Source organism: Mesoplodon mirus (assembly GCF_964341445.2).
Source record: "Mesoplodon mirus genome assembly, chromosome: 9".
NCBI lineage: Eukaryota > Metazoa > Chordata > Mammalia > Artiodactyla > Ziphiidae > Mesoplodon > Mesoplodon mirus.
In genome coordinates, this window is record NC_138985.1 from 47,028,256 (window position 1) to 47,040,733 (window position 12,478).

The 12,478-nt window shown below is 36.9% G+C and overlaps 1 protein-coding gene across 1 annotated transcript in view; it reads left to right on the top strand.

Annotated features, from left to right (window-relative positions):
* Window positions 1-5,968: 5,968 nt before the first annotated feature.
* Window positions 5,969-12,478, top strand: part of MEOX2 (mesenchyme homeobox 2) — a 63,783-nt gene continuing 57,273 nt past the window's right edge. The window contains exon 1 of the mRNA XM_082631599.1: window positions 5,969-7,076. Within this exon, the coding sequence (XP_082487725.1) occupies window positions 6,563-7,076 (514 nt within the window). The 5' untranslated portion in view covers window positions 5,969-6,562. The remainder of the gene's footprint in view (window positions 7,077-12,478) is intronic.

Consider the following 12,478-nt stretch of genomic DNA (forward strand, 5'->3'; position numbering starts at 1 on the left):
GTTACTTATGCCCTCAAGAATTAGTCTTTAGAAATATGAAATTTGACAAAAGTGATAACTGCAATTCTGAGGTAATAAGGCAAGTTTCATGCAGAATGAATTTGCCAAGCAGTGGGTATCTTTTATAGCCACTCTGTGTTGAAGAGGTTTCAACTGGTACTCATACAGTCATGTAGTATGGAGAAAGCTTTACTTTGATCACAGGTCTCCGTGTTAGTAAAAACAAAAACTGTTAGCTGATGGTAGGAGGAATTGCCTCATCCTGAGCCCTTGGGCTCACAGCTGATATTCCTTCTGAGTTCTGGTTAGTGATTTATTCTACTGGGATTCCCTTGTACTTTGAAGTGCTCTAGGATGCAGTTAGCCCAATACTTTTCTTTAATCCCCCTCAGTCACTGAAAGCTGTTGAAAACCAGCTATTCCCTTCCCAAATACTAGTACCCCAACTTAGCAAAAATCATCCTTTAAAAATAAATAAAATTTAGAAAAACAATTGACTACATTGAGTATCAGGTTACAGATTTGTAAGCCAAGAAGGCAACAATTATTCAGAACCTCAAACATTCAGTAGCTTGCACATTTCTAGGCATTGACCACATCTGTACCTACATTTCACATTATGCACATGTGATTACTTGAAACTGTTTCTCAAATAGTATTTTGTTTTTATTACTTTTGTCAAAAATATAAATGCCATATATATGTTTAAACATAAACCTTTCTGATTACTTATTTTTAAAATTCCAGTTAAACTAAAACATGTTTTCTTTTCTTTTACCATTATTATAAGTGTACATGGCTTATGAATTACAAATATAGAATTATTTTCTGCATATTTAAGCTTATCTTATTTCTCTGCCTTTCCCCCTGTTAAATACTTTCTTCTGGTTTTCCCTTGACCTAATCTGTCCTTTGATCATCCTTCTAATTTCTTAGGTCAACTGAGGCATAAGCAGTTATTTGTCATTTAGTCATTTTCATTCTTGTTTTGATCCATTTTCGTATGTCTATTACCTTGTATAAAATTACTCCAGATCGTTTCTCAAAATCTTTTACAAATCTGAGCTGAATCAAAGTACTAATATTAAACTCTTAAAAATATTTTGTTATAAGACATCTTGAATTTGGCCTTCACTTTCCATTTTATTTGGTAAGCAAAAAATTTTCCCTTTATTCCTATAAACAAAGATGTTGATATCAAAGGCAGCTGGTCTTTCTTTGCCGAGTCTGAATTATATAAATTGTAGTGTGCAGTTAAATATTTTGGGGAAGCTATACCAACACAACTAAAACACAGAGGTTTTTAGTGATACAAATCATAAACCCAGGCTCACAATGAAAGAGATACTTTAAGAATAAAACATGCTACAAATTGATGAAGCATGAAAAATAAAAACACATAAGAAAAACCTACCATAGTGTCAAAATTACATTAGTCATGTTAAACTCTTCAAGTTGGAAAACTTAAAACAGAAGACTAAGGTTTTACCTAAAATTCCCCTCTTTAGTTTTGATTGAATTTTTCTTCCCCAAGATTTATGAACTTGTTCTAAATTCAATCTGCTTAAAAGTATAACATTGCTTTTTATGACATGGGAGAAGTGGTTTATTTCCCATAAAATATGGATAGAAATTTAATGCTTATGTGTTTGATGGTATAGAATATATAATGTAATAAATAGCATTTCATTATGGAACTGTCTTGCTTTAGTGTGCCTCTACATCTTATAGTTAGATATATAAAGGAGGCAATTTTCAACTATAAAAATTTAAGATTCATACTTTATCAATAAAAATAACATACAAGTTGAGTGCAAATGAAGATGTAGGAATTGAATGTAATTATTCCTCATATGCATCATTTTAAAGTAACTTTGTTGAATAATTCTGGATTTAAGACATGTGGACAAAAGGAAGTTCAGTTAGAAGTTTTTGAAATTTGAGAGGTAGTCATTGTCTTCCTAATTTGAACACCCCCGCAAAAAAAAAATATAATTAGAACTTCATGACATGTATGTGGAAAGCAACTGGAATTAGGGAAGATTGCATATATTTTGAATTTTTATTAAATCATAAATTTAATATTATCAGTCATAATCTATATTTCATGCTAGTTTTCAGCACATTATTTACTATATGGCACTTGAAGAAAACCACTAATTTCTAAAAGAAATCATAAATCTAAATGTAGGAAGAGATAGAAATTAGAAAAACAAAATATGCTGAATATTATTTTATACTTTTCAGAGTAATGAATAGGTATTCATATCTTCTAGTATATGTAGAAGGATAACAGATTTTATTGTGAAAGCACCAATTATTATGTAAAAATAGTAATTTATTTAAAAAATCAGTAAAATATATAGAATCACTAAATAACATGCAATAGCCAAATTTTTCCTTAAATTTTATAGTTCATAATTCCTGGAGAAAGGCAATTCTTAAGTTTTGTAAAATGGAGTGCATCATAAATCACATAAATTACCATTGAGTATTTAGCATCTTTTAATATATTTTCAATATTCTTTATTTCAAAAGAACTGACTTTATTTCTTGGAGAAGTGTAGCAGAAATAATATTTATATTCTCAACAAAACTTTCAGAGACAAATTCTGGTTTCAACATAATCTTCTGTACTTAAATTCATATATCATGACTATATGTTACCAAGGCAATTTTATCTAGCAGGTAAAATTCAAAATAAAGTTGTATAATATCTGTAGCTAAAGATCATTTTAATTTAAAATATTTTTATTCCCATCATATCTCATGTCACAAACTTACAGAAGAATGGCAACAAGAGAATCGTCATGAGTCTTAGAATTTAAACATAAATTTTTCAGGTTGCTTAATTTAAGTTCTTTTCCCCTTAAAATATTCTTAATTTAAAAATACCTCTGCCTTTACTATTGAATATCATTTCATTAAGCAGAAGGAATCATAGATATACACATTTATCAAGTTTAAAGAGCTTAGCGCATGTTTAAAATAATTTTGATCATGTTTTCTACAAAAGATGAGCAGCTTACATTTTTCATATATTCAGCCTCTTGTTATAATGTGCTACTTGATATCAAAATCTTGCATAAAATATTATTAATGAAACATTTTTCACAGAAATTCAAGTATATTGTAAATATGCGGTAAATACTATGCTATATATAGTTTAAAATGAATGCTATAGAAATTCTCTAATAAATTTGGTAATTTTTACCATTCTCCATGAAATTAGCCATTTGAGGTAAAAAGGCATCTTTCATCATTGGGTTTTATAGATGTAGACATTGATGTAGCTATTATAGAAAATGCTAGGGATTTTTCCTGTTATTATTGCATTTAAAAAAATTCTCTATGGCCTAGAAAATAAAAGTTAATATTTTATGTTTTTCCAAATATTCTAAGAAATGAAACTTTTGAAAAAAACTTTATGGAATAATTAGTATATATTTAGAAATTCAGAGAAAACAAACCAGTCATATTTAATTCTGGAATGCATCAAGACCTCCTTTTTTTACATTTTTTCCCTTTGAATCACACTTTTTCTCTTCCAAGTAACATTTTCCTTATATTATACTTTCTATTAGACATCAAGTTTCCTGATATATGTTTTGGGTCTACATTTAAAAAGACCTTTTCTGCTAGCTTTCTTTTAACTGTGTGCCTTTCAAAGAGACTCCTTTCTTTTCTAATCTTTTCTAATTTTTCTTTACCAGACTTTTAGCCCCACACTCAGCTGACTGACTGAGACAGGTTGTAGAGAAATTTCTGGACATGTTGTTAACATCTGACACAGTGAGAAAAAAAGCCAGCACAGTCACAAGGCAGGTTCAAGGAGAAGTGGCAGCTCCCGGAGAGGAAAACTTCTATGTGTTTGCTAGTTGCTGGTTACCTGCAACACACTGGTTAAATTCAAATCCATTCATTTCTCGTGTCTCTCCCTCTAAACCACTGTAATGCAAACCAAAAGGACCTTTATGGATGTTTTTTTATTGATGTGTGCAAATCAAGTGTATCTTTAATTAGTCTTGACTGACATTTTCCACAATACTTTTAGTAGACAGTATTATATAAATATTTCTGGTGACTTTATGGAGGTGGTTGCCTAAGTTTTCTTTGGATAAAGCCTTTAATGCTTTCACCCAGGATCCATAGAGGAGCTACCCGAGTTTGGGAAGTTTAGTGCTGCTCTTTGTACTTTAACTTTTAATATCAGAGCACATATTGAAACCATAAACACAATGAAAATTCAAAAAATATTCCGACTATATTAGAAGAATATATCGCCTCCTTTTTTATCCTTAAAGAGCCAAGGGCGTGGGGAGTGGCAGGAAGAAACATTCTTAAGATCTAAGCCCTGGACGCCATCCTGCGAGCGCTTAAAACCCTTAGAAGCGTGCAACGTGAAGAACACCCCCTTTCGAAATCTAAAACAATATTAGATTCCCAAAACATATCGGCAAAGAAAGCCTTACCGTCAAACGCTTGCAGCAGGTTCCAGCTCAGACCCAGACTGAAAAGTTGAGCAGCTGGTGAACAAAAGTTTTAGCTTTTTTTTTTTTTTTTTAAACGAAGTCTGCAAAACTAATTTCCCTCAAAATAGGGCTCAATTTCCGTTAAAGAAAGCAGCGCTTACAAATCTCAGAATTCCTGATCACCCCCACCCTACCCCACCTCTGAGCACTGGAAAACAATTCGAACTTTCACACGGATGTAAAGGTTTATTGCAAAGCCACTATTCTACAGGACAACTTAAAAGAAAAGGGAGATGGTCAGGCTGAAGCCTGAGGGACGGGGCTAGGGAAAAGGTTCTGCCTTGGTGACATTTCTCAAAGATTAATCAATACTTTTTCCTAATTCAAACCAGATGTCTGGCCCAGTTTGCTGTACCCATTAATCCCATTAACAACTTCAAAGACCTGGTCCCCGTCCTCTGGACACCTGAGACAATGAAAATAACAGGGCGACGCTGCTGGTGGCACATTTGGGGTCCCGGGCGGGATAGGTGAGCGCCGATATTCTCCTGATGCGACACGTCCCAGGAAGGACGCGACTGTTCCTGCAGCTCATTATGAGCGGGCGGCGTGCTTACCTTGTGTAAACGACTTGGCCCTCAGCAGACGGTGTCGTCCCTCAAACGTGTGACGGTATCAAAGCCCAGCCGCCGCTCGCATTAATTTACTGGTGGCAAGTTTTCTAATTCATTTTCTATGATGCAAGATTGTAACCAGGGAGACCCGAACTTTAAGGGATACCGAAGTGCAGTATTTTTTCAGTAAATGGAACCATGGCGGGGGGGCGGGAGGGGTGCGATTAGCTGATTTATCTTTGAGCAGAAGAGAGATGGGTTTCTGGAGGAAAACAAGGGGACATGGGCTGGCTCCTGAGGGAAAAGACTGGAAATGTGCGTGCAATATACACTTCACTTGTGACCGGGACGTAATCGCTTCGGAATACTCCCGATCCAGGAAAAGTTCTTGGTGGACAAGTGGCTAGGAAATGGAGTGGGACTAGGAAATCGGGAGGGAGGACGTTTGCGGAAAGCAGAGGAAAAGACCCCACCTGGCACCGCAGGTGAGGCTGCCAGACTCAGGACATCTGCAACTGTCACCGCCCCATGCTTTCTACCACCCCACCAGGTCTCGTTCCTTGCAGCACCGAAAATGGCCCTTTCTTTGCTCGTGGGTCACTTCCCTGCATCCTCGGATCTGACGTCCCAGCCCATTAACAACCCACCCACAGACACCGGCTGTAAAAAGCTAGGAGTGCCGCTGCGCCCAGGGCACGAGTTGATGTGAAGTTTGAGAAACTTATCTGAGCGCGCGCCAAACTAGCTCTGGTCTTTTCCCTTAATCTTAGTTCTCCTTTCGTGCTCCTCCACAGTTAGGCTCAGCCCAAGCTTTCCTGCAGGTGACAGTGCCCAAGGGGCACGGACAAGACACCTTTCATGAGAGCAGTGAGCAGGTCGGACCCTGGGTGCGGGGTTGGGGCTGGCGGGCGCTGCGGCGCGGCCTGGCCGACGGAGTGGGAAGGGGAGCCGCTGCCCGCCGGGGCTCGGGTTTAGGCGCCAGGCGCGCCGCTTGCAGTCCCGGCTGCTGGCAGGGGCGGGCGGGCGTGGGCGCGCTGCGTGCGTCCAGCCGGCGATAGGAAGTGGAACTGCGAGCGCATGGCGCGGACTGAGCCGGAGTTTTGGAGGGAGTTCGCATGTGGTCAGCACTGGGCTCCTAAGCCAGCCCCCAGCTCACGTTACACTCTATTTATAACCTCTCAGAACCGTTTCCCCTTGAAAGCAGTTCTCTGGGACCACCTTCTTTTGGCTTCAACCTCTCCTACTCTTAACATCTGAGTAGCTCGGAGGGAAGCTCCTCCAGGTCCGAGTGTTTATATGTAAAGGAGACTGGCCGCTAGGGCTCAGGACCGGGATTATCCGAGCTCTGCTGAAACGCGGGCGGCTATTGCTTTGGGAGGGGGAAAAGTCACACGGTTTCCAGGGAAAAGTAACAGAGGGTGGTGGCGTTTGGAACCGTCGTGAAGTCTTCTGCCTGGAACCCGAGACTTGCATGCTATGGAACACCCGCTCTTTGGCTGCCTGCGCAGCCCTCACGCCACCGCGCAAGGCTTGCACCCGTTCTCCCAGTCCTCTCTCGCCCTCCATGGAAGATCTGACCATATGTCCTATCCCGAGCTCTCCACTTCTTCCTCGTCTTGCATAATCGCGGGATACCCCAACGAGGAGGGCATGTTTGCCAGCCAGCATCACAGGGGGCACCACCACCACCACCACCATCACCACCACCACCACCAGCAGCAGCAGCACCAGGCTCTGCAAACCAACTGGCACCTCCCGCAGATGTCCTCCCCGCCAAGCGCGGCTCGGCACAGCCTCTGCCTCCAGCCGGACTCGGGAGGGCCCCCGGAGCTGGGAAGCAGCCCGCCGGTCCTGTGTTCCAACTCTTCCAGCTTGGGCTCCAGCACCCCGACCGGGGCCGCGTGCCCGCCAGGGGACTACGGCCGCCAGGCGCTGTCACCCGCGGAGGCGGAGAAGAGAAGTGGCGGCAAGAGAAAAAGCGATAGCTCAGGTAAGGGCGCGCCGGGCACCCTCGGCGAAAGGGGGCGGAGAGATGACTGGGAAGATTCTCGCACTAGAGTGAGGCGGCGGGCGTTATGGTACAGGTCTTTCCTCCCTGGCTCCTCGCCGCCAAGTTCGGCGAGGCTGCTTTGGTCCTTTTATTTTGGGGGCACGTGTTTCTCCAAGCGCAACACTCAGCCAACTGCGTTAAGCTCTCCAAGATTCAAACTAGTTTACCAGAGCGCTGAGAAAAAAGGACAAGTGACAAGTATGTGAAATCGATTGCGAAGCGTGACCTTCCATCTGAGCGATGGGGAGAGGATTGCACCCTGGGATGCAGCGTCCGCTGGCCGTGCGTGCGGGTGCCGTTCCTTGACTTTTCCATTGCAAGTTCCCGACTGAGTGGCTAGATTTTTCCCATCGTTAACTGGATTTCCAAATTATTGCACAATAGTTGGAACTTGCAATGGAACTTGGCAGAGCATATGAGAAAAAAGTTTTCGGTTTTTTTTTTTTTAAATTCTGATTTCAGAGTTCTTTAAATAGCACCCTATTCCAAATGGTAAAAATTTCCCTTTCTTGGGGAAGAAGGCAGTCTAGGAATTCAGAGGATTTTAAGGAATGTCAGAGAATTGTAACTAAATACATGCTCAGACCCTTGAAGAAAGACGATTCTTAACAGTAGTTGTATTTATGTGATGCTAACCAAAAAGAAAATCTAAGTTTTTAAAGTGGAAAGTAAAATTCTCCTCCAGGTGAGTATTATCGGAAACAAGTACTGGGAAACAAACAGCAACCCGGGTAGCGCTGGTACTGGAGGGTGTGCGCAGGAGGCGCAGACCTACGTGGGGATAACTTGAGCCGCCACGCAAAAGGGGAACCTTACTGAATGCGGATGCCTGAAGGCACAGGCTGCCAACTAAATTTTAGCAATCCAGAGAAACAAGTTTTTCAGGCAACTCATCAAAGCCCTGACCTATCTGTATCTTTATGAAATTGTTAAAAGATGCTTTATAATTAAGGAGGTTGTGAGTTTTCTTCTGTAGCTGTAGTGCAGCCTGCGTTCCGTCTTTTCGTAAGCTGTCGTTTGTTTAATATAACATTTACATATTTTCTTTCTTTGCGGAATTGGTTTAACAGTCCTGGAAGATAATTCCAGATATTGGTTTGAAAGATTGAAAAGTGTCTATCCTTTATAATGCTTTAGGTAAGATCCCACATGAATGACAATGAATGAGCCGCATATTTCATGTTCTTTTGCAGCAATGGTATCAGTTATTCTTAAGCGTTAGTATGGGATGGATTCTTCTATCACAAACTTAAAATCTGACTTTTACATTCCAAGGTCGGGTGAACTTCTAATGCCCCATCACAAATTAGTTTATATCCAAGAAAGTTGCCAGCAGTATCACTCATTTTAATGGTTTTTACTAACCATAAGTGAAACACTCTTCAGACAGAGAGTTAAAAGGTTAATCATAGCAAGGTTTCCATCTTCATTAGAAAAAAAAAAGTCAATCTTAAAATGAGATCATTTTATAGAGTTAGCATTTTATATCAATGTAACTTTTCTGGGATAAGAGGATCCGAGGTCAGTTTGGTCAACGGCACTTTAGCAATTACCAGAAGCTCTTACTGTTCATTTTACTTTCTGCAGTGAGAAACCTATGTGATGGATTGTTTCATATGCTTCTTCAACTGAACCAATGCACCTAAGTTTCATAGGGCAAATTGAATTTTCATATAGGCATGTGTTATTTTGGTTGAGGAGAAATAAGAGAAGTGGGATCTAAGAACTGGTTCCCTTCAATTATTTTAATAACAACTTTCTTAAGAATATTGGTTACATTAACAGTGCTACCCTCCTTTGGTGGGAAATAACCATATAGCCAAATACGTTTATTTTTTCATGTTGAAGCTGGTAATTAAAGTCCTGGAATAACAAACAAAAGTTTTCATCAGCTACATAAAGTATTAATAGATTACATCTTGAGTGGGAAATACAATTAGCCATCACCAAGGGTAGAATCACTGGGGAGTTAGAATGAACATTTTCTTTCATGGGATATTTTGAAAGAACTCTTGGCTATCTAAAAAGAAATATAACAATAGTTTCTGGTTAAATATCTGTATACTCTTTGAAAATAAAATTTAATTAGCCAAAGTCAATATTTTAGTTAATTAATATTTGTTAGGTCTTTAGCTAGATTTAAATTCAAGGTAGCTTTTTCCTGAAATGATATTGTATTTGGTCTTCTACAATTTATGTTCACAGTTATTTCATTTCATATTATTATAAAGGCATCTTAAGCTAGCAGAAACTAAAGCAAAGTACAAAGTCAGTGTAATTTTGGTATATTGTTAACACTTATATCTCTCATTACTTATAGCATAGTTTTAATGTTTCAGTATTTCCAAAAAATTATATTAAAGTAATTTCTGCACTCTTGAAATTTTAAAATTGTGTTAGACAAAACTCACATCATGTGTTATAGAGACCATTTATATTTTGTTAGGCAGTTTATAATTTCTGTGTATTTCTAGTTGAGAGTAAATATAATACATAAACCCAGGGCAAAGTTGGAACCAAAATTCTGTATCCTTGCATCTCATACCCAGATTGTATGAATATGTGTATGTGTGTATGACTGTGTGAAATTCTAATGGAATTTTAAGCCCTGGAAAATACTGGAAAACAACCCCAATATTTATCCATGGTACTGATGCTAAAACTATAATATGTAACATTTTCCAGTGTGCATTTACATGTGTTCCCCTTCCCAAACACACATGAACACACACATATACAAACTCAAGAAGTTTAAGGGTCTAGAAGCAAATATTTATGGACTTTAGGCTTCCACTATAGTTTACTGACAATTGAAAACAACGAAGTTTAATAGAAAATCACACTATTTTTTAATATGTGTTAAGCATATTTGTAACTTTGAAGCTGCTGTGCTTTCCAGCATTATTAGCAAAACCAACATCTGCCATGCCTTCAAAGGAACTCTTAAAAATCAAAACTTTACAACTGTACTTAAAACAATCTATACAAAACAGGTGATTCTGAAAAAATGTCTATAAATAGTGTGAATTACTTAGCTTCAGTTACTTTTGATTGTTCACCAAGCAATGTAGTAATAAGTAAGTAATAAGTATAATACTGCCTACTTTCAGTTAATATCACCAAAATAGATTAATCCATCTAACTTTAGTTTTTATGCAGGTAATATACAGTATAAATATGTAAGTATTTTATATTCAAAGTAACTAATTTTATAAAAAATCAAAATTGTATCAGAAAGGAAGGGAGTGATTCGGGGGTAGTGATTTTACAAGGTTTTGAATCATATTAGATTCTTGTAAAATAGTAAATATTTTATTATAGCTACAAGATCATAAAATACCTGTTGTCAAATTATGTCTGTCTGTATGTCTGGCTCTGCAGAATAATACACAAGTATTATGTTAATATGCTAGAAATTAAAATACAGAGTAATGTCGTACCTACCCTAACTCTAGAATTATATTACACTTTTTTCTTGATATTTCTATCGTCATGTTTTCTGAAAGAAAAAAAGTTACTTTATTATTCATCTCTGTGTTGCTGGATGATGACTTTTTAGCATTTGCTTTAGAATTTAAAATACAGTCTTTTGGATGTAGATGATTATAGGACAGTACTGAAGAAATTAAGGGCCTCGAATCTATGGAATTTAAAAAGTACCATTTTCAGTCTTTTTCTTGGAATGGTAGATTAATTTTAGGTGTGAACATTTTTAAATGATGACCTGAGATAAACTGCTAAGTACCATTGACCTACATGAGTGTTCTCAAATGATTACGCTCAAAAGTCAAGAGCAGCAACTCATTTAGAATCAAGGCACTTTATTGTGGAAAGTCAGCAATGGATGGAAGGAAGAATGCAAATAAATACTGAAATAGTTTCCATTTCTCCGTAAATATCTTTATTTATAGTTGATTTGAAAAGGAAAAGCATCAAATGTAATACATGACACTGCTAAAACTTTCATTTGGGTTAAAAAGCCTTTACCAAGTATTTAAAATTTTAATCTTTTTTACAGTAATTATCAATGGAAACCATTATGTTGGCACACAGTAAGCTGATCGCCACTAATAAACTGAAAAACATATTTTAAACATTACCTTGTTTGTCTGTGTTTGAAAACATAGACCCTTCATCACAGCGTTGGAATTTATAATAACATAATTTTTATTATAAGACCTAAACAGTCTTAAGAAATTAATTTTAAACAAAAATAAAATAACAGTAGGGACAACCCATCCCCTTAGAATCAGAGAAACTTGAGAGACTAATTCTATATTTAGTAGAAGAATTAACTTTTTTTTTAAAGAAATAACCTATGTGTGAATTAATAGCTGATTTATGTAAAAAGAAATCCCCACATATAAACCTATTACATGTATTTAGCCTAGTAATGGTGCCAGTTTTATCCATTTACTATATTAAAATATATATATATGCTGGGAAATTTCATTATTTACTGTATTAAAAATGGCAGCCAGAAACACACAAAAAATGTGATGGCTTTTTAGATTTTCATTTCAAATGAAAATAAACAATATAATACAATAATATATTTTAGTTTAAGGCTGTGTTATAATATATTTTAGTTTTAGACTGTGTTCACTTCAGTAACTTATTTTTAAAATTTCAGAGTGAGGTTTTTTTTCCCAAGAATTGCTATAATTATTACAAACATTTACGAGTGATAAATGATAAGGGTGAAAAGATATTAGCAAATAAAATACACACAGGAATTCCTTAACTAGTATTTGTTGACTTAAGAGTTGCGGATGATTTATCTCTCATTCTTTTTGTATTTTTGCCATGTTGTTTTTTATAATAATAAAAAATTTTGTGAGGAAAATATATTAGTGCGTGAAGTAAGACTATCAGGAGTAGAATTCTTTCCCACTTAATTGTAATCATAAAATAAGAAGGATTAATTATTGAGTGGCCAGCTAAATTACATTTCCTGGATTATTGTATTGGTGACTGATTTCAATGGTTTCATTAAAAAAAAAAAGATAAAACACTCACAACTTATTTCTCTCATGTGTTTTAGTCATTAATATGGTTTAGTTATCAATAATAAGCTTTTTGTAAAGTTTATAAAGAAAATCAAACACTAACATTTTTCCTATTTTTGTTATGATACCTTTATGATTATTTATTGGAATAGCTGTATCAAACTGAAACCCCCAAGTAGAGATGGAGTAACACAATAAAGAAAAATGAGTTACAACACTCTCTCATTCTCCACACTACTTCTAAATCATAGTCATCAGTGAGGTTCAAAATTCAACTGGAGGAAACCTTGTAGAATATTTTATTACTCTCGTGAAGTAAAACTTAAAATAGTA